The following is an 18,676-nucleotide window of genomic DNA, read 5'->3' on the forward strand; positions in this document are numbered from 1 at the left end:
TGACATGGTCCAGAACAGGAAATTATTATTTACTCTTGAGAGTTTATTTCCAACAAACAAGGAAACCCTTAGAAGCCCTCCCATACTCTTTTGCACATGTCTCATTGACCAGAAATGCATCATAGCCAAAGACTAAACTAACCTCTGGCCATGGAAATAGGGCCATTATGATAGGATCTATCCTGGAGAACAATGGCCCCATGGAAGAGGGTGGGGTCTACTTAAAATGGAGATGGGCTAGGAAGAAAGAAGAATGAACCTAGAGTAAGTAACCAACAGTTCCTTTTAAGTGCATCATAGATATCTATATATATAAAAGGCTAAGTGTGCATCTGACCAGTAGTTATGACATGCACTGACCACCAGGGGCAGATGCTCAATGCAGGAGCTGCCATAATGGGCACTGGCCATTTAAAAATAAATGGCACCACAGACCTGGTGCCAACAAACCAACACTCAGCTTCCCCCAAGTGGGACACAGGCCCCACCACCATCCCGGAGCGACACCCCACCAAATCGCAGCCAATGCTGCCAAGACCCCATGGCGTAAAATGTGGCCCACAGCGCAGCCCAGCCCAGAAAAGGTCGCTTTGGGCACCAGGTAATGATGTCATGTAGCAACCCAGCTTCCTCTCCCTAGTAACTAACCTCCTTGGAGTTTCTTCAGCCCAGGAACACGACCTGCTGTATAGCCAGGTGCAAACATTTTACAGTTTAACCAAATGTCTGTGAAGCGTTTTCTCATGCCTCATCTCATTTGATCCTCACAGAAGTCCTGGAGTAGGTAGATAGGAGACTCACTAGAATACTATTTTCTTTTCATTAGCCAGAAAATGGAGATTTAGAAAGTTTAGAAACTTGACCCGACTGAAAAGAAGTAAGAATGGTGAAACTTGAAAATGACTTCAGGTTTTCTCACTGCGCAGAATATAGTCAAACACTGCTACAGTTAAATATTTTACCTTTTGTTCTCCCTGCGTGATCTACAATAATAATCTGTTCATGTTGATATTTACTGCTGTGGTGCTGACAATTACCTGAAAGAGAAGCTGGGGTGCTTCACTAGGCTGGAAAAAGTTTAGCTAAATCAGAAAGGAGGTCTAATTAAGCAAGTTTATTCTATATATGTAAAAGGCTAAGTTGACTCACACATGCAATATACATATAAAGCTCTTGCTGGTGCCAATTGCAGGCGTGTATTTTGATCTGTTATTGTCGATCATGAATTTGGTTGACACTTCTATTATAGAGAAAGGGAAAATAGTGATATTAAAATATTTCTTCTAATTAATTTCCTTTCAACGTACACAAATCTGTGCACGGGGACACTATGTGTGTGTGTGTGTGTGTGTGTGTGTGTGTGTGTGTATGTGTGTGTGTGTGTGTATGGAGCATACCAGTGCTCAATTGTCTCAGTGACATGGACATGACATGTGTCACATGACCCCTTCGCTTACTGGCAAGAAAGGTTAAGAAAGACATGGTGGGGGTGGGACAGCACATGAACATTTAGTACACAGTCACTGTCTCTGCCATGGGATTTTGTAATAAACTAGAGGCCCAGCACATGAAATCATGCACAGGTGGTGTCCCTGGACCTAGCCTGTGATCAGGCTGATCTTCCACCCGTTCACCAGTCCCGGTTCTGCCCTGCCACCCCCACCAGCCAGCCAGTGCCCTTCGCCGGCCCCGGGTCCCAACACGCCACCGCTGCCACCGCCAGCCACCCGGTTCCCCTTGCTGGCCCCCCACCTCACAGCGACTGGTCGAGCGTTCATTGCGGTCATTACACTTATGATTACTGGCCTTTTATTATAATAAATACTCCCAATAAAGATTTGTTTCTTTATTCACTTATAAAATTCTAGTATTCGAGGAGTGGTTATAGAAGCATCATTTTAATGACAGCTTCCGCTGGAGGAGAAAAAGTATCATATTAACCTTGCATTCAGACTGTGGGTATAAGGAGGCGATAAAGAATAACAAGTCAATACTAAAGAAAGGTGACACTTTTATTTCTTTGCCCTGCAGTGATGCAGTAGAAAGAAGAGATCTCAATTTACATCCCAGCTCTCCTCTGTGCTACTTCTGTGTCTTTAAGCAAGTTCTTTAACCTCTGAGAGCCCACTGCTTCCACTTCAAAAAAAGGAATAGCATCTACCTCAGAGATGTCATGAGGATTAAAATTTAAATATATAAATGTATGTGTATACACACACACACATACATATATATATATATATATAATTTATATATATTAATTAAAAATATATATATATGGTGTCCCCAAAATGTCTACACATACACTTTTTGATAGCTCAATTGATGTTTCTTTCTTTTCAGATTTAGCCCATTGAAATGAATAATTATTCAAAGTGTGTATACATTTTGGGGGACTTCCTGTGTGCATATATACAGGGTGTGGCAAAAGCAGGTTTGTAATTGTGAGTATGCAAACACTGAGTTTATTTTGGATTATTTCTCATATGAGCCAGAAGCAGGGAAAGAAGGCAGTAGCTGGTAGCAGAGGCCAGGGCCTAAGGGCCGGGGCACAAGCTGGGAGGGTGTCCCTTTTCACTAGGTTCTACCTCATGACGTTTCAATGAGGCACCAGCTCTGAAGAGCCTCCCGCCATGGTGGTCTTCATGCCCCGCCTGCTCTGGGTTTCTGGGGGGTGTGGGTTGGGGGGGCCCTGGAGGAAGGGAACGGCAGTGCTGCTTCACTGACAACTCTAGGGGGTGCCGTCTACACTGCGTTTACCTAATGGAAGGAAATTGTATTCTCCTTTCCTACCAGAGGCCTTGACCAAGAGGCAACATGTTTTCCCTGAACTACTCAAGACCACCTCGCCTTTCTATGGGACGTCTGTGACATATTTACCACTAGAGGCCTGATGCACGAAATTCGTGCACGGGGCTCGGCCCTGGAAGCCCCGGCGGCTTGCCTCAGCCCTCGCAGCCCGGAAGGTCGTCTGCGTGCGGAGATAGAGGCCGTGTGTGGAGGTCAGGGGCTGTGTGTGGAGGTCAGGGGCCGCATGCAGAGGTCAGGGGTCGCGTGCAGGCAGCCTCTGGGAGCGAGGGGAGAGCTTAGCGGGGCTCAGCACCACCCTCACATGTGCACACGAGGGAAAGGAAGCCGAGTGGTTAGTGGCTAGGTGCAAATTAACCAGGGAGCGAGCAGGGGGTTCCAGCCTCAGAGAGCTTGCTTTCCAGCTCTCATTTTGGCCTGCAGTGAATGAATGACAGTCAAAAATGATGGGCCACACGACTCGGCCACCCTCCCACTTAAATTACAATTAAATTTGCAGATTTAACCCATAAGTCAGATGAGTCAAAAAATCTCGGTGCTTAGGTGAACTCTCAAGAGAGATGGAGGGCTGCCTGGAGCCAGGAACAGGAAGGGAACCGAATGTGCCAGGCCAGGGACCAGGGCAGGAAGCACTGAGGTGGCCCCCACTCGCTGGCAGCCTCCGGCTTCGTCCAGACAGTCGCCAAGAAGGTTGTTCGGCTATCCGGTCTAATTAGCATATTATGCTTTTATTATTATAGATTCTTCAATGCCCCAGAGCCCTAGTTGGAAATTTTTAATATTCTTTTTAAAAAATATACTTTTATTGATTTCAGAGAGGAAGGGAGAGGGAGAGAGAGATAGAAACATCAGTGACGAGAGAGAATCATGGATTGGCTGCCTCCTACACACCCCACACTGAGGATCGAGCCTGCAACCTGGGCCTGTGCCCTGGACCAGGAATCGAACCGTGACCTCCTGGTTCAGAGGTTAATTCTCAACCACTGAGCCATGCCAACCGGGCTGAAATTTTTAATATTCTTTTCTTCATCATGTTGTTGACATAGGATATACTGCGTAGATAAAATGAGATGATTTTACCTGCTGGCCTTAGAGCTCTTGGCTAACTAATCTTACGTTTTTTGTAGAAAAGCACAAATCCTCTCATCGAACTGCTAACACATTGAATATTTCAGATATGTGGCTTTCAGGACCCTCCAAAAAAGTCAGGCCGCGTGGACAATGGGAACCACCGGACCAGTGCTCACTGGCCACAGAGCCAGGAGGTGGCTCCTTCTCCTGGGTCAAGAGGTCAAGCCCCACCACGTTAATTCTGCTGAGTTGCTTTGTTGTAAATAACACACAAGGTCATTTATTTTCATTTTCCTGTTTCTAACTGCGCACATCTACTCCCGGGGATGAACTCCGTGAACAGGTGGCTGGGATGCTGGGGAGAAAGCTTGAACCAGGTCCAGGGAACAGGCCATGCCCCACTCCTGCGGGAGAGTTGGATGAGTTAGAGATTTCGTCACCGCGGGATGCGCACCTGGCCGATTACTCGCAAAGCAAACACTCATCTGTTTGGCGAGCACAGATCTATGTAAATGAGGGGAGATTATGTAGCCGCTCATCCTCGGCAGTTGTGTGATTAAATGCAATTGTTTCCCATTTCTTAAGAAACACCATCTTTATGAGATTCGGTTCTTTTTCTCCATTATTGTTACAAGTGAGTTGTCCTATGGTTATTAAAAATAACAGGCTGTGTAAATGAGCCTGGGAGCATGGTGCTTATCAAAGAGAGGCTCTAACGGGGAGAGATATTTATGTGCAAGGTCCAGAGACCTGTCAGAGAAGGGTTTAATTAGTATCTGCCTAAAGATATTCTCTCCTTCATGCTCCTTGGTGAAGAATAAAAAATGGCCCGGCCGGGTAGCTCAGTGGTTGAGCGTTGACCTATGACCCAGGAGGTCACGATTCGATTCCTGGTCAGGGCACATGCTCGGGTGGCGGGCTCGATCCCCAGTTTGGGGCGTGCAAGAGGCAGCCGATCCATGATTCTCTCTCATTGATGTTCCTGTCTCTCTCTCTCCCTCTCCCTTCCTTTCTGAAATCAATAAAAACATATTTTTTAAAAATGAACTGCCTCCCCCCCATCCCTAAGAGAGCCCTTGGACCCTCAGCTTTTATTGTTCAGCCCGTGGACCTTGTGGGCAACAAGGCAGGGCCCCGCTTTCTGGAAACCCTGTGAGTTTCCTGCTGTTCACTCCGGTATAAACCTCCCCTCTCATCACTACCTTATTCTCTTTGGGGGAAAAAAAAATCTTTTCCACTTGAGCAAAATAAAAACTACCTGGTATTTGTGTGTTCTGGAGTGTAATTATGAACAGCATTGTACACTCCCCCTGGCTTTGATGCTTATCTTGAAGAGAGTTCCGTGAAAATAAATTGTTTTTATGGAAGTGGAGAAACCATTTGATAAACACTCTGTCTCTGAAAATTGTTCCTGCAAAAGAGGTCATTCTTCCCCTTTAAGAGAAATAGAATGTGTTTCAGAAGACGGCCAGGACCACAGCTTAGGATGTCCCTGAATGCAGGATATGTATGTGTTTAAGGCAGGGTGTAAACACATGGAAAATTGCACACCTCCTGACAGTGTTGAGCGTATTGGTTTTCATAATAGCTTTATTGGAGAGCTACTCAGGTCACGAGCAGATGCTTGCTGTCCTTCCTATTTCTGGAAAGGGATGCTCAGCTCAATACTTTCCTGTGACTAGGATTTTGGGGAGCTACCATTCCATAATTACTAAATATCTGTCAGAACCGAAGGGCATATCTATTCTGAGTGAACGTAATAGTCAATCGGGAAAATGATTTGTTTTCTAGAGCATTTCTTGTGCCTGGTAGCACAGAGACCACCATGGCCCAAGTGAGTGGCAGTCATAGGAGATTCAACCTCATGCCCATAACTGAGTAGATATTTATTATCATGTATGGAGAATTTTCTTATTTTCCCCCCCACTTGCTCATGTTTCTACATTTTCTCCCCTAAGTAAAAATATCAAAAGAGTCCACATTTCCAGACCAGAAAAGTTGGCATCCATTTGAAAATGAAAACTAACAATGACAACGTTTGGGGATTTTTCCTCCCACGGTAACGCCTATGGGGTACTCTCTCCTGGCGATTTGTTTTTGAGCCTGCGCTGGAGACTTGTCATGAGGGCCCCAAGGTCAGAACGTTTCCTCAATGCCATGTGGACCTTCACTATGATGAGAGCCTTGGTCTTTTAAAAAAAAACGATTTCTTTTTTCTTGATTTCAGAGAGGAAGGGAGAGGGAGAGAGAGAAGAGAGAAACATCAATGATGAGAGAGAATCATTAATGGGCTGCCTCCTGCATGCCCCCCTACTGGGGATCGAGCCCTCAACCTGGGCATGTGCCCTGACTGGGAATGGAACCATGACCTCCTGGTTCATAGGTCAACACTCAACTACTGAGCCATGCCGGCTGGGCGAGAGCCTTGGTCTTGACTTGATTTTATCTGCATGGGATTTAGACTATGAATGTGAAGGGGTGAGTGAATCTCTCATATGAAACTCTCTCTCTCTTTTTTATTTTTTAATATACTTTATTGATTTTTTACAGAGAGGAAGGGAGAGGGACAGTGAGCTAGAAACATCGATGTGAGAGAAACATCGATCAGCCGCCTTCTGCACACCTCCCACTGGGGATGTGCCTGCAACCAAGGTACATGACCCCAACCGGAGCTGAACCTGGGATCCCTGAGTCCACAGGCCGACCGACGCTCTATCCACTGAGCCAAACCAGCCAGGGCTCACATGAAACTCTCTTAAGTTTCACAGAGACGCGTTGTGCAGATACTAAGCATCCCTGCTGGATAGAAACCCTAGGCTTTATGACATGGAGTCAAATTCAGATGTAAAACCAAGCGTAAGACATTTTACCAACATCATGCATTAGCTGTTACTATGGGAATAGACGAGAGGAAACTTGAGTAGCTCTGGCCTGGTTAATTTCCATTTGGAGTTGCTGTTAATTTGGCTACATTACAAATTGCAAGCAGGGATCATAATATTTGGATAGGACTTTTCATCACCAAAAAACTCAAGAAAATTAAACCGTATCTAATGCTTAATAGTATCCTCATCTCATCTGGGAAAGCTGGCCACGGGAGTTCAATGACTGCTCGTAGATCCCTAAACATGGGGGTCTCAGTAAGATCGTTGGTTCTATGACTCAGCATTTCTCGTGGGCGACTTTCTTGTTTAATTTGGAGCCAGATAAAATAAAGAAATAAAGTTTTCAGAGTTCTGTCAAGATGTAAAATAGCTTTCCCATTGCAGTTTGTATATTTTCCTCTCTCATTTTTTAGAGATTCTTGGATGATACAGCCTATTCCGTTAGAAACACCAAGATAAAGACAGAGTTTTGACCCAAATCATATAAATACCCGACAGGAGTTTTTTCTTATTCTCAGGAGTTATATTTTGGCTGCATAACCGATTCTCGTGCCGCTCTCCTAAACCAATAACAGTTCGCACTGTCCAGCATACATCCAAAGCATGTCTAAGATGTATTCTTGGAGGAGTTTCTTCCAATTCAGGGCTGACCTAGTACGAAGGAAACCTTTGTCTATGGTGTTTCAGAGACAAAATTGCTGACAGGCTGAAAAAGGTGATACCCTTAGGATGACAAATAGCATGACACTTACAGTTGATGACATTTTTAAAAAGCATCATTGTCACATTTTTAATGGATGGTCTTCAAATCCACCGGAACCCTCAAAATGAGACTGTCTTCTGAATACAATGGAGGGTTTCATCCGATCGGTTCTAAAGGAAAGGGCATGTAGTTCTACTCGGAACACATTCAAAGGATGGGAAACAGCAGAGTGCAAAAGGCCCCCCGCACCCTTCCCCACCCTGATTGTTTGTTAATATCTGAATCAGAGGTCCTGGGTTCTCGCTCCTCAAATCTTACTTTAGCCAGGTTCCCTGGAAAAGATATTCCACTATTAAAACATTGTTTCTCCCCTCTTCCCTTTCTCCCTTCCTATTTTTCCTAAGTGAATATTTATTTATTGCAAACCACCTACTGGTAAGTACCAAGCCTGGTCCCAGGTTCTTAGGAGACAGTCATGATGGGGTGGGGGTGAGGTCTTGAACAGCCTGTCCTGCCCCCTCCCCTCTGGGGCTTCCTTTCACAAATACCAGGGAGGCACAGAGCGTGGCAGCCCTCACGCTGCTGCGAATATGTGAATGTGTTTATCAGGACTGTCCCTCTCAATAGTAGTAGCTGAGTCAGGCCAGGATCCCAGGGGACTGCATGGGACAGGGCACGTGTGCATGTTTGCATGTGAATGTATGTATACGTGAGTGTGCGCATACACGTGTGTGTGGAGTGTCCAATTCATCTCCATTGAGGACTGTCGTGTGTCATTGGGGATCCTCTTTCTCATTCACCAGTGCCTCAAACAGTGTCTGGCTCAGAGCAGTCACCCCAATAGCTGTCAGAGTGCCTGGGAGGTCAGCATCCTTCCCAAATGACCTGTTTCTGTTCTAGTGATTTTTGCATCCTAAGGGCCTCGACATACATCCTAATGACGAATCAGTTTCCTTTTCCCTTCTCCTCATTCAAGATGCACACTCTGACTTCTTGCTTCCCGGACCTCTGAAATCACCCATCATACAGTAGTCCCTCATGGAAACAGTTTCTTCCCAAAGGCATTTGCATCTGAACAGGGAGGGGATTTTGAGGGGACGGCTTTCCCAAAACAATGGCCCAGAGGTCATATCGGACATGACCTTGTCTCCTCAACTCCCCGAGTTTCCTGGGGGCCTCGCTTCCCTTTTCTGGGCTCCAGGGCTCAAGGTTCAAGGCAAAGACACGTAAGTCCACCTGCAATTCCCCATCTCGCAGCTAGTGGGGTTGCCACTGCGAACATTTGTACTCCTGATCCTCGGGGTCTGATGGCCACGGCAGGTCAAGCTTAGACTCGCTGTAACTTTGATGACCCTTCCCTTCATCCTCTGGAGTCATCAAGCTCGGATTCGTGAGGAATGCGAGCGTGCCAGGAAAACACTCTGCTTCCCAGTCTTTTGGGCTCCTGTGAACAACTATCTGGGGAAAAAAACAAAAACCAACCATCACCTCATTTCTCTCTTGGTACCCGCGGCCAGCAGGCTGCTCCTCTGCTTGGCCAGATGCTGCCCTCCACACCCTTCTGAAACACTCACAGTGAAACTTGAAAGATGCTCTCTTGCGAGACAACAGGTGGCCACTGCGACCCCCAGCTCTGATTGGCGGAGAGGTCCAGGCGTGCCCAGTGGCCCAGAGAAGCCCTCCGGGTCTGCGCTTCCAGAACCTGCTCCGTGGGGTGTTGCCCTGATAATATCTCAGCTCCCTGCCCATTTGTGCAACCCGCTGGGCCATTAGGGAGCTCCGCTGGGTTGTCAGTGTTAAATGGAGACTCCGGAGGGGAGACCAAAGCTTTTTGTGTGTATGGAGGGTGGGTGGGGGTGTGTCAACCCCCGGACAATGTGGGCAGTTGGTCCCTTCCTGAGTACACACTGCTCTCCCCTGCAGTCCCAGGCACACGCTTCTGCTAAGAGCCAGTCCACACACGTTCGCCTAATGACGTTTATTTTCCCTGCCTGGTCCCAGGAAGACGCTCTCCTGGGAAGGGACGTACACAGGTGTCACCAAGCCCAAGTGCCTGTGGAGGACAGAAGGAAGGACTCCCCTGTGGGATGCACAGCAAAGTGTGACCCTGGGACCACGTGTCAGTGAGTGGGCGCTAAAATAAAAAAAATCTGTAAATGTCACCCTTCCTGTTCGGTACCTCCTAAATCACCACATTGGGGAGGGGCTGTTGGGCATGGGACACTTTCCCCCGACCTCATTCGTTGTTCTTCCGGCTGGTCGCATAACTCAAATGACAGGCAAAAGATTCACAGGAGAAAAACGAACTTAGTACGTGCACATGGGGAATTCACATAAGCACGGAAGACCGGAAGACAGCCAGGCGAAACACGGGAGAGATGTCACTTTGGAGGGATGAGGGGGCGGTAGGCCAACTTTTGGCAAGTTCTCGCAGGGCCACCTGGAGACAATGGAGCAGGGACCAGATTTTGTGCTTGGATCCTCCGGTGAGTGGGCCCACGGGTTTCATATGTGGGGTGACTGTGCGAAGGGTCCCTCCTGAGGCATTTGCCCCCCACTCGCATCTGAATCAGGTAAGGGGAAGGAGGTGAAAACGCTCGTCCTGAGTTTGCTGGGCTTTAATTGTTTTCAGCTAAAAATAATCTGCACATTCCAGAGCCAGGGCCAACCTCAAAACACCTCTCCCTACCCAACGCCTCCACTCTGAGCCAAGTTCCTACCTTTGCCCGGCTGGGGGCCAAACTCTCCTGAACCAGCACTCAATCCGAGGGCGGGGGTGGGGGGGTGGGGGTGGGGTGGAGGGGGGTGGGAGGGTGGGGGGGTGGAGTGGGGTGTGGGGGGGTGGGAGTAGGAAAAAGGGGGCATGTAGCTTAGAGCAACAGAAAGAAATGAACCAGGGGGTGGCTGAGTGCAGTGCGAGGAAGTTACAGAACCTTTTAGGAAAATGGGGACATTTTCCCTCAGAGCAGCAAGTGATCCGCTTAGACCCAGGGACTCAAAATACAAACAAGAGCGAAGAAAACACGAAGGGAACCGCCACGAGGCTGGACCCAGGAGGCCTCCAGGCTGCCCACCTGGGGAAGGTCAGGCCCGCCACCCGCCACAGGTGTACATGGGGGCGGGGGGGTGTGCCGGCTGCCGGGAGTGGGAACGCTGCAGGCTGGCTGCGGGTTAGGGGCCTCCAGGCAGGGGTGAGTGGGTTAGGCGGGGAGTAGGGTAGAGGAAGCCAGGGACCGGCTCCCACGAGCAGCGGAGAGGAGGCGATGGAGAGGGTGGGACGGGAGCGGCCCGCACGTGGATGCGAGTGGCAGGAGCTGGGGTCCAGCATCGGCGGCTGCAAAGGCGGGGAGGGCCACGGGGGCCGAGGGGCTGGCCGCGGCCGGAGCGGCGTTGGGAGCCAGGAGCGCTCCGGAGCCTCGGGGACAAAGGGGACCGGAGAGGGAAGGGGGCGCGGTGGGAAGGACGGGGCCCTCGGAGGAGAGGGAGAGGCCGAGGCGCGCGCGACGGGGGAGGCGCGAGGCCGGGGTGAGCGGCGAGGGGCCGCGCGGGGCAGGGCCGGGCGGGGCGGGCCGGGAGGCGGTCCGGGCGGAGGAGCGCACCGGCGGGGCGGGCGGCGCGCCAGCTGCCCGCGGAGGGAGGGGCGGAGCGGCGGCGGCGCGGGGAGGGGACCGGCGGCGGAGGCAGGAGGGGGAGCGAGAGGGGAGGGGCCGGGCCCCTTGTCTCCGCGGCTCCTCGGCTCAGTCCGCCCGGGAGGAGGAGGAGGAGCGGGCAGCCGCGCCGCCGTCCCAGCCTCGCCCGCCCGCCCGGCGCACCTGAGCTCCCCGCGCCGCCCCCGGCCCCCGCACCGCGCCCCACGTCCCCGCGCCCGGCCCGCGCGCAGCGCCGCCTCGGTGCCCGGCGGGGCTGGTCCCCCGGGCCGCCTCCCGCTCTCCCGCGGCTCGCGTGGCCGCGCCTTTGTGTGCGGCTGCCGCGGCTCCCGGGTCCCCGGACTCCGACCGCGGCGCCCTCCGGCCCGGAGTCCCGCGCGCTGCCCCGGACAACCCCGACCCGGCGCCCTCGACGGTGGATCTAGCGGCGTAGAGGAGGCGGGCGCCCGCCCGGCGAGCCCCAGCTTCGGCCCGGCCCGGGCCCGGCTCCGGCATGGATCTGAGGTTCTACCCCGCGGCGGCTGGGGACCCCGCCGGCCTGGACTTCGCGCAGTGCCTGGGGTACTACGGCTACAGCAAGGTGACCGGGCCGGGCCGGGGACGGCGGGCGGGGGCCACCTCCCCATCCCGGGCGCGCCCCGCACTTTCTTTCCGCTCTCCTCCGCTCTCCTCCCCTCTCTACTCCTTTCCCTACTCGCCTCTATCCCGGTCCAACCCTCCTCTCCTCCTCTAGCCCCTACCCCCCCCCCCCCCTCGGCCTTGCCCCCTTTTGTGCCTCTGCCGGCACCCCCCTCTCCCTGCCCCTCTGCCCTCCACCTCTCCGGCTCCCCCCCCCCCCCCCCCCAGCCCGCCAGCGCTCCTCGCCGCCCCAAAGAGGCTGAGCGCAGCCCGAGCCTGAGGGCGGGGACTCGCGTGTGATTCTTTGTTGTTGTTATTAGTAAACGCAGTCGCAGCCCCCTGGGGGGCAGGGCGCAGGAGTTCCCGGTCTCGTGGTCGGAGGACCTCGCCGCCCCGCTCCCAGCCCATCATCCCTCCCCCTTGGCCCCGAGAGCGGACCCCGGCCGCTTGGGAAGGAAGGGAACAAACTTTCGAGCGAGCCCTGATGGGGGAGGGGGCAGGGGTGGGACCCTGCAGGTGGCTTTTGCTTCCCCTCTGGTGGGGCGCCCTGGACCTCTCCTCTGTTAGCCCTGGTGACTTCTCACCTGTAATCTTTGGGGGGAGGGTCAGTTTTGCCTTTGGGGGAGAGCAGGGTGGGAGACCCGCACGCCACGCCCTGGGCCCCCCCCTTCCCCCTCCCTCTGGGCGACTTGGAGGGCTGGGCGTTTCTGGTGGCGGAAGGTGGGTCTCAGGAAGGTGGCCAGCGCAGCTCCGAGGGCGCGGGGGTGCGGGAGCCCCAGCCCTCCGGCCAGGGCACGCGGACTCGGGGTCGCTCTCCTTCCCGAAGCCCGCAGGGCCGAGCTTTGGAGGAAACATCACCCCGAGAGCGACATTCGGAGAAAGCGCTGTGCCCCGAATGGCTTGTGCCTTTTCAATGTGGTTCTTCTTTCTCCTTCCCCCGCCCCAGCTCCTCCCCTCTCCCCCCCGTTTCTTTCAAATCGTAGTTTGTTTGCGATTGCTGGGATAATCGGAGGAAAGCGGGAGCCTGCCCCGAGAAAGGTGCGGTGCGGGACTAGGGCACAAATAGCAGGGAGAGGAGGGATTGCACGGAGAGCCAGGAGCGGTTTGCTGCGCCCGTGGCTGATCCAGCCTCGTGCTCCTGTCTGTTTGTTTATACTCTGCCCAACTCCGGCGCCGAAGTTTGTGAAGGGCTTCAGGGTCTTTCTTCCTTACCCCGCGGCACCAGCGCCTGTGCCTGGCACCGAGGGGCCTCCCCACACGCATGGAAGGCGGGACCTTGTTCAGGAGGGTTTTAACCCTTCCCTGATGATGGGGGCTCAGGCTCTCCAAATTTCAAGAAGGATACCTTAAAGCAGAGAAACAAGGGGAGAAGGCCCTGTAGCCAGAGTTAAGGTTTCAACGTGTCTGTCCTCTGATCTTGGATTTACTCGAGTTATGAAATGCTTTAAAAAGTCCCCAGTGCACGCTCCGTGAGGGACTCGCGCCGCCTAATGAAGTATGGAGCGTTCTGAGGCTCCACCTAATTGTTCCAGTGGGGTATTATTTATCTCCGTGCAACCCAGCCTGTGTGTGTGCAAGCCCCGGGCGACTGGGCAGGCTCTTATTTTTGGAAACCATTACCTTGCCTGATGTAACTACTTTCTCCGATTTAAGATCAGCAACACTCGAAAGACACCAAAATAGAAACCCTTTGTATCCATCCAGTCACTGCAATGCAAATCTCTCCGTTCCCCCCGGGATCCCAGGGGGACTTCAAGGCACCCGGAGGACATCCTGGGGGTTGTGTGTGTGTGTGTGTGTGTGTGTGTGTGTGTGTGCGCGCGTGCGCGCCCCTTTTTTAATTTTTATTTTGTTGAAGAAGGCTATTTTGAGTCCATTTAAACGCAGAACGTTTATTTCAGGGAGATGTATAGAGAGAGCTGGAAAACAGACATGATTTATTGAGGTGCTTGCTTCATTGGGAGTGAGGAGGCCTGCTGGTTTATTATCATGTTTTCTGAGTGCAGCGATTTGCCTGAAATAACTTGCACTGTTAGGAATTCAGCAGGCCGGTCATCCTCAGGGGTGCTGTGGGTACCCAACTTGTGAAAGTTAGACACAGTGGTCGGTATTGGTAGAAATCAAATTATACTTATTTTACGGGATGTTTGCACTTACTCCTTGCAAATTAAAAAAACCACACACACACACACACACACACACACACACACACACACACTAATCTTTAAACAGAGCCACAGAACTCTATTTGCCTACTGTTCATTTCAGGAGTGAAAAACCCAATTTTATTCCCAGTAATTTTTTTTTTCTTCTTTATGGGGAGAATGGAGTAGAAGAGGAAGTATTAACGTTATGGGTGTAAAACAGCAAGTGCTAATGAAAGGTTTATAGCATTTGTTTCACAGCTAACGTGGGTGTCTGAAGGGGTGCTGTTGAAGATGTGAAAACCAGCATACCACAGACACATTTATTATATTTGGAAGTACCTATACTCGTTCCTCTCTTTGAGACTTAACTCGGTGACATGTATTATCTTTCGGGATGGGAAATGATGGATTGGAAAGTCTCTGCCCTTTCTTGTTTTAATGACCATCTGGGAAACTTTAAAAGCAATACAGAACCCTCCTGGGCTCCAGGCTGAACGAGGGAAAAGTTAGCACTTATCTTGAAATTTATTTACACACCGTGAATAATAGGGTTTCATTCATCTCTCTCTCTAACACATGACCAGACTCCTTTGTAGAAATTATTTGCGTGTATATTATCTTTACATTCTGCCAGTATATGGGTCCTTTTTAAATGTCAGTGCCCATGAAAGTGTGCTCTGTCTGTGGAGAATGGATGAAAGAGTGCTTCGGGTTCAAAAGTCCTAGCAAGTAGCAGAATAACTTCAAATAAAATATAGCCAGGATCATTAAAATCAGTTAATAATTCATGAACCAGCCACTGATGTATAAACTTAAAGTCATCTCTTTTTTTTCTAAGGGCTAATTTCCATTTTATTTTCAAGTGGAGAAATCTGTTTGAACAGTTCTTTTTCTGATGTAGCCAACAAATTATACACACACACACACACACACACACACACACACGTGTGTGTGTGTGTGTGTGTGTGTGTGTGTGTGTGTATATATATATATATATATATATATATATTTTTTTTTTTTTTTTTACAAAAAGGCCTTATGTTACTCAAGTGACTTGGTGTCCCATTATCCATATATCTAGAATTTTTCTTTTCCTGGGTGCAATTTGTCTTTTTTTTTTTTTTTAACCAGTAAGAAGGTCATGTACAACATATCAATTGGCATGTAATTGTCGGAAGTCTGCCACCCCAAAAGAAACTGTTGTATTTAACCTGGGTGTGAGGTGAAATTCCCAGTGGGTTAATCATGAACTCGGACTAAACTCTAGTTACCAGCTTTTTCTGCACATTCTTGGGGTTGCCCCTCTTTTTTCAAAATAGGGCTATTAGCTTCCGACCCTCTGTAGACTGGCCCTGTGCTGTTTTTACCCATCAGTCCCAAACCGTGTTTTCTAATTATGGTGTGTGCTATTGATCACCCTGCTTAATTAAGACGTTCTGAGGTGAGTGCTCTCCCCCTATCTCACTGAGCCTCTCTGTCTTGGTCAGCTCAAAGGGTAAGAGAACCTGAAGGGTCATTTGTCATTTGTCTACCTTCTTCGAGACTGTGGTTCAAATTGAGACCATACTGAGGAGGGGATTAGATCGAAACTCTTCTCAGGTTGATACCTGGCGAACTTGGCACATGAGAACTAATGATTTCATTTCTAGGGTCTGGCGTATTGGGGGTGTTGAATTTTGAGAGCTGGTGAGAGAGATTTCAACATTTTCCCATGTCAGGTCTTCAAAAAGAGATTGAAGCCACATTGTGAGAGAGAAACAAGATATTTCTAAGGACCTTAGACCAGGGGCCATAAGCTCAAATGTCCATGGGGACAGCCAGTTACCCTCCGTGAAGACAGGGTTAGGGGTCTAGGGATGGCGTGCCCTGTTTCCCGGGGTAGCCTTGTCCAGCATTAGTAGATTGTTGCCATGCCAACATGCGGGCCTAGTCTCTTTCACATTTTGTAATTACTTTTTCAAGAGAGTGATAAGCTGGATTTTCATGTGCAATATTCTGAATTTTAAAGGTTGGCAAGGAATGAACAAGTCATTAAAACCGTTCTGTGGGCCCCTTAAAACGTGCTTGCGTCCTGCTGCTTTGCCACTTTGTCTTAGACAAACACATAGGCAGATAAGGATTCAAAATCATTTTCAGTGAGTCATTTATGGTTTATGTTCAACTCTGTGGACAGTTCCACTCCCGTGTCCTGCTCTGTGGACAGTTTAGGTGAGTGGAGGCAGTAGAGTCTAACCGTTTCCAATGGAGTTCTAATCTGATCACTTGGATTCTACCATTGGTTAATTTCCTGGTCTCAAGTCATTGGACTAGTTCTAGATCAGGGGTTGGCAAACTGCAGCCCGTGGCCTGCTGGCCCTTCTCGTGTGGTCTGTGAGTTAGGAATGGCTTTTACATCTTTAAATGGTTGAAATAAGTCAAAAGAAGCATATTTTAGGACTGTGAAGATTACAGGAAACTCACTTTGGTGTCCATAAATAAAGTTTTATTGGGACACAGCCCACGTATTTGTTTATGTGCTGCTGTCATGATGCAGGGGCAGAGTTGAGTCGTTGTGGCGGAGGCTGTATGGCCTGCAGAGCCTGAAACATTTACAGTTTGCCCAGCTGGTGTGGTTGACCCATGAACCAGGAGGTCACCAGTTCGATTCCAGGTCAGGGCACATTCCCCAGGTTTCGGGCTCAATCCCCAGTGTGGGGCATGCAGGAGGCAGCCGATCAATGATTCTCTCTCATCATTGATATTTCTCTCCCTCTCTCCCCACTCCCTGTCTCTTCCCTCCCTCTCTCCCCCTGTCCCCCAACCTTCTCTCCCCCTCCCTCTCTGAAATCAATACAAAAATCAAAAACAAAACATTTACCGTTCACCCCTTTTCAGGAAAAGTTTGCTGACTCCTGTTCTGGATGATCAGAGCACTTGATGAGCTTCCTTTGTTCCCAGCCTGGGCGGTTAGAAGAAAGACTAGTTCACAAGATGGAATAACTGGAAAGATTACCGTCTCTGAGAATGTTTCTCAAAAATGCTTCTAGAACAGTGGGTTCCCAGCCCTGGCTGTGCTTGAGCGATGGCTGAGTGGGAGAAAGCTTCTTAAAAGCACTTAATACGTGGCCTTTCCCCAGACCACTTCAGGAAGGTTCTCAGGGACCCAGGTGGCCGTGGTTTTGAAAGCTCCCCCGGTGATTCCAATGGGCAGCCATGGTTGCAGAGCCTTGATCGAGGCTGAGGGTCCTGCTTGGGAGCGGAGAATTGGGTCAAGGCGTTTGGTTGCTGTGATGAGGACAAGACTTCTGGCAGAAAGGTGGGCTCCAGGTTGGCACGCAGGGCCTTTTTCAGACCTTGGCAGGCTCCAAGCGCGGTGGATCGGGGCTCCCCTCTCCATCATAGCAGACATTAAAATGCACCCGCTCCTGCCTGTCATGTGATATGGTTCCCTGTCTGAGTTGATTAGTTGCGTTTTGTAGACATTTAATTAAGCATCTGTTAATTTCAATTTTGTAGTTTGGGTGTGTGTTGTGTGGCCAATTAGTTGTTTGTTTCTTTCTTACATTTTTTTCCCGTTTTATGTAGGCCCCTGAGAAACTCATCGTTCTGAGTGTCTTGTTTATAGTGACTAACGGGTTAAATAATCCTACTGCCGAGAACTGGAGGCTCCCAGACTCCCCATGTTGCCACCCGGGACAGTCGAATGTTTACGGAAATCCTGTGCTCAGTAGAGGCTAGCCTACATTTAGCCACAGAAGGTTAATTTTAGTCATTTTAGTTGAAGTCAGTGCATGTATGTGGCTACAGTTTTCAAAGTATGTGTAGGTATTTCAATTAGTCGTCTGTATATGAAAAAGATCTTTGCATATAGATCTGTATCTCCAGCTTCTCTTTAGAAAAAAACTCATCAGTTTGGCAATATTGGACCTGTTCACTCACATGGCCCTTCCGGTGGCCAGGCTCTTCCTATTTCACCGGGGTCCTTTCCACTCCCTGTTTCTCATTCTGGGTTCCTCTTGGGTCCCTGGAGGCTTCTAGCTTGAAAACTTTGATTAAGGAGAGATGACATTCAACGAATGACAAATGATGCTCAAACTTGGTGAGATGAGGCCATGGTCTTGGGAGAAACACAGCCCAAGTGTTCCTTACAGTCTGCCAGTGAGGACATGGCGTGGAAAAACGTAATTTGTGATCCTATCATAGAGCATTGCCCCTCAAACTTGAACATGCACAAGAATCAGCTGGAGAGCTTCCAATGGCAGGTGTTGGACCTTAGCCTGGAGGAGACTGCAGTGTAGGTGTGGGGTGGGGTTCCCAGGTGATGCTGATGTGCTGTGAGTAGCACGGCACAGGGGGCATTCAGGGGGACGGCAAGGAGTTTGTTCTTTATCTTTCAGTTAGAATGCGTTGGGCTGCAGGTAACAACGTTCAACAAACAGTGACATGAATTCTAAGGAGATTTGTTTGCTGACCTAGAAGTCTTCAGGGAGGCAGTGCAGGCTGTTTTGGATGGTTCAATCATGTTTTCAGGGACCCCCTTTGCTTTTCTTCCTGTTCTGCCATCTTTGGCGTTTCAGCAGTCTCCTCATGGTCTCACGTTGGCGATTGTAGCATCACATCCTTACGTGATAGCATGCAAACTGGGGAGCAAGCGAGTGGCGGGGGTAAGGGGTGACAGCAAAGGACCACATTCTCTTTCTGTGCATCTCTTAACAAGAAGGGCAAGCTTTCTTGGAAACAGTTCCCCTAGACTTTTTTTTTTTAATCTTATTGATCAGAAATGAATCACATGTTCACCCTAGGCCAATCATTGACCAA

General features: G+C 49.9%; 1 protein-coding gene across 1 annotated transcript in view; it reads left to right on the forward strand.

Annotated features, from left to right (window-relative positions):
* The first annotated feature begins 11,607 nt into the window (after positions 1-11,607).
* The window catches only part of TOX3 (TOX high mobility group box family member 3), a 104,092-nt gene continuing 97,023 nt past the window's right edge, over positions 11,608-18,676 (forward strand). The window contains exon 1 of the mRNA XM_008152339.3: positions 11,608-11,694. Within this exon, the coding sequence (XP_008150561.2) occupies positions 11,608-11,694 (87 nt within the window). The remainder of the gene's footprint in view (positions 11,695-18,676) is intronic.

The sequence above is a fragment of the Eptesicus fuscus genome, chromosome 21 (assembly GCF_027574615.1).
Source record: "Eptesicus fuscus isolate TK198812 chromosome 21, DD_ASM_mEF_20220401, whole genome shotgun sequence".
Lineage (NCBI taxonomy): Eukaryota > Metazoa > Chordata > Mammalia > Chiroptera > Vespertilionidae > Eptesicus > Eptesicus fuscus.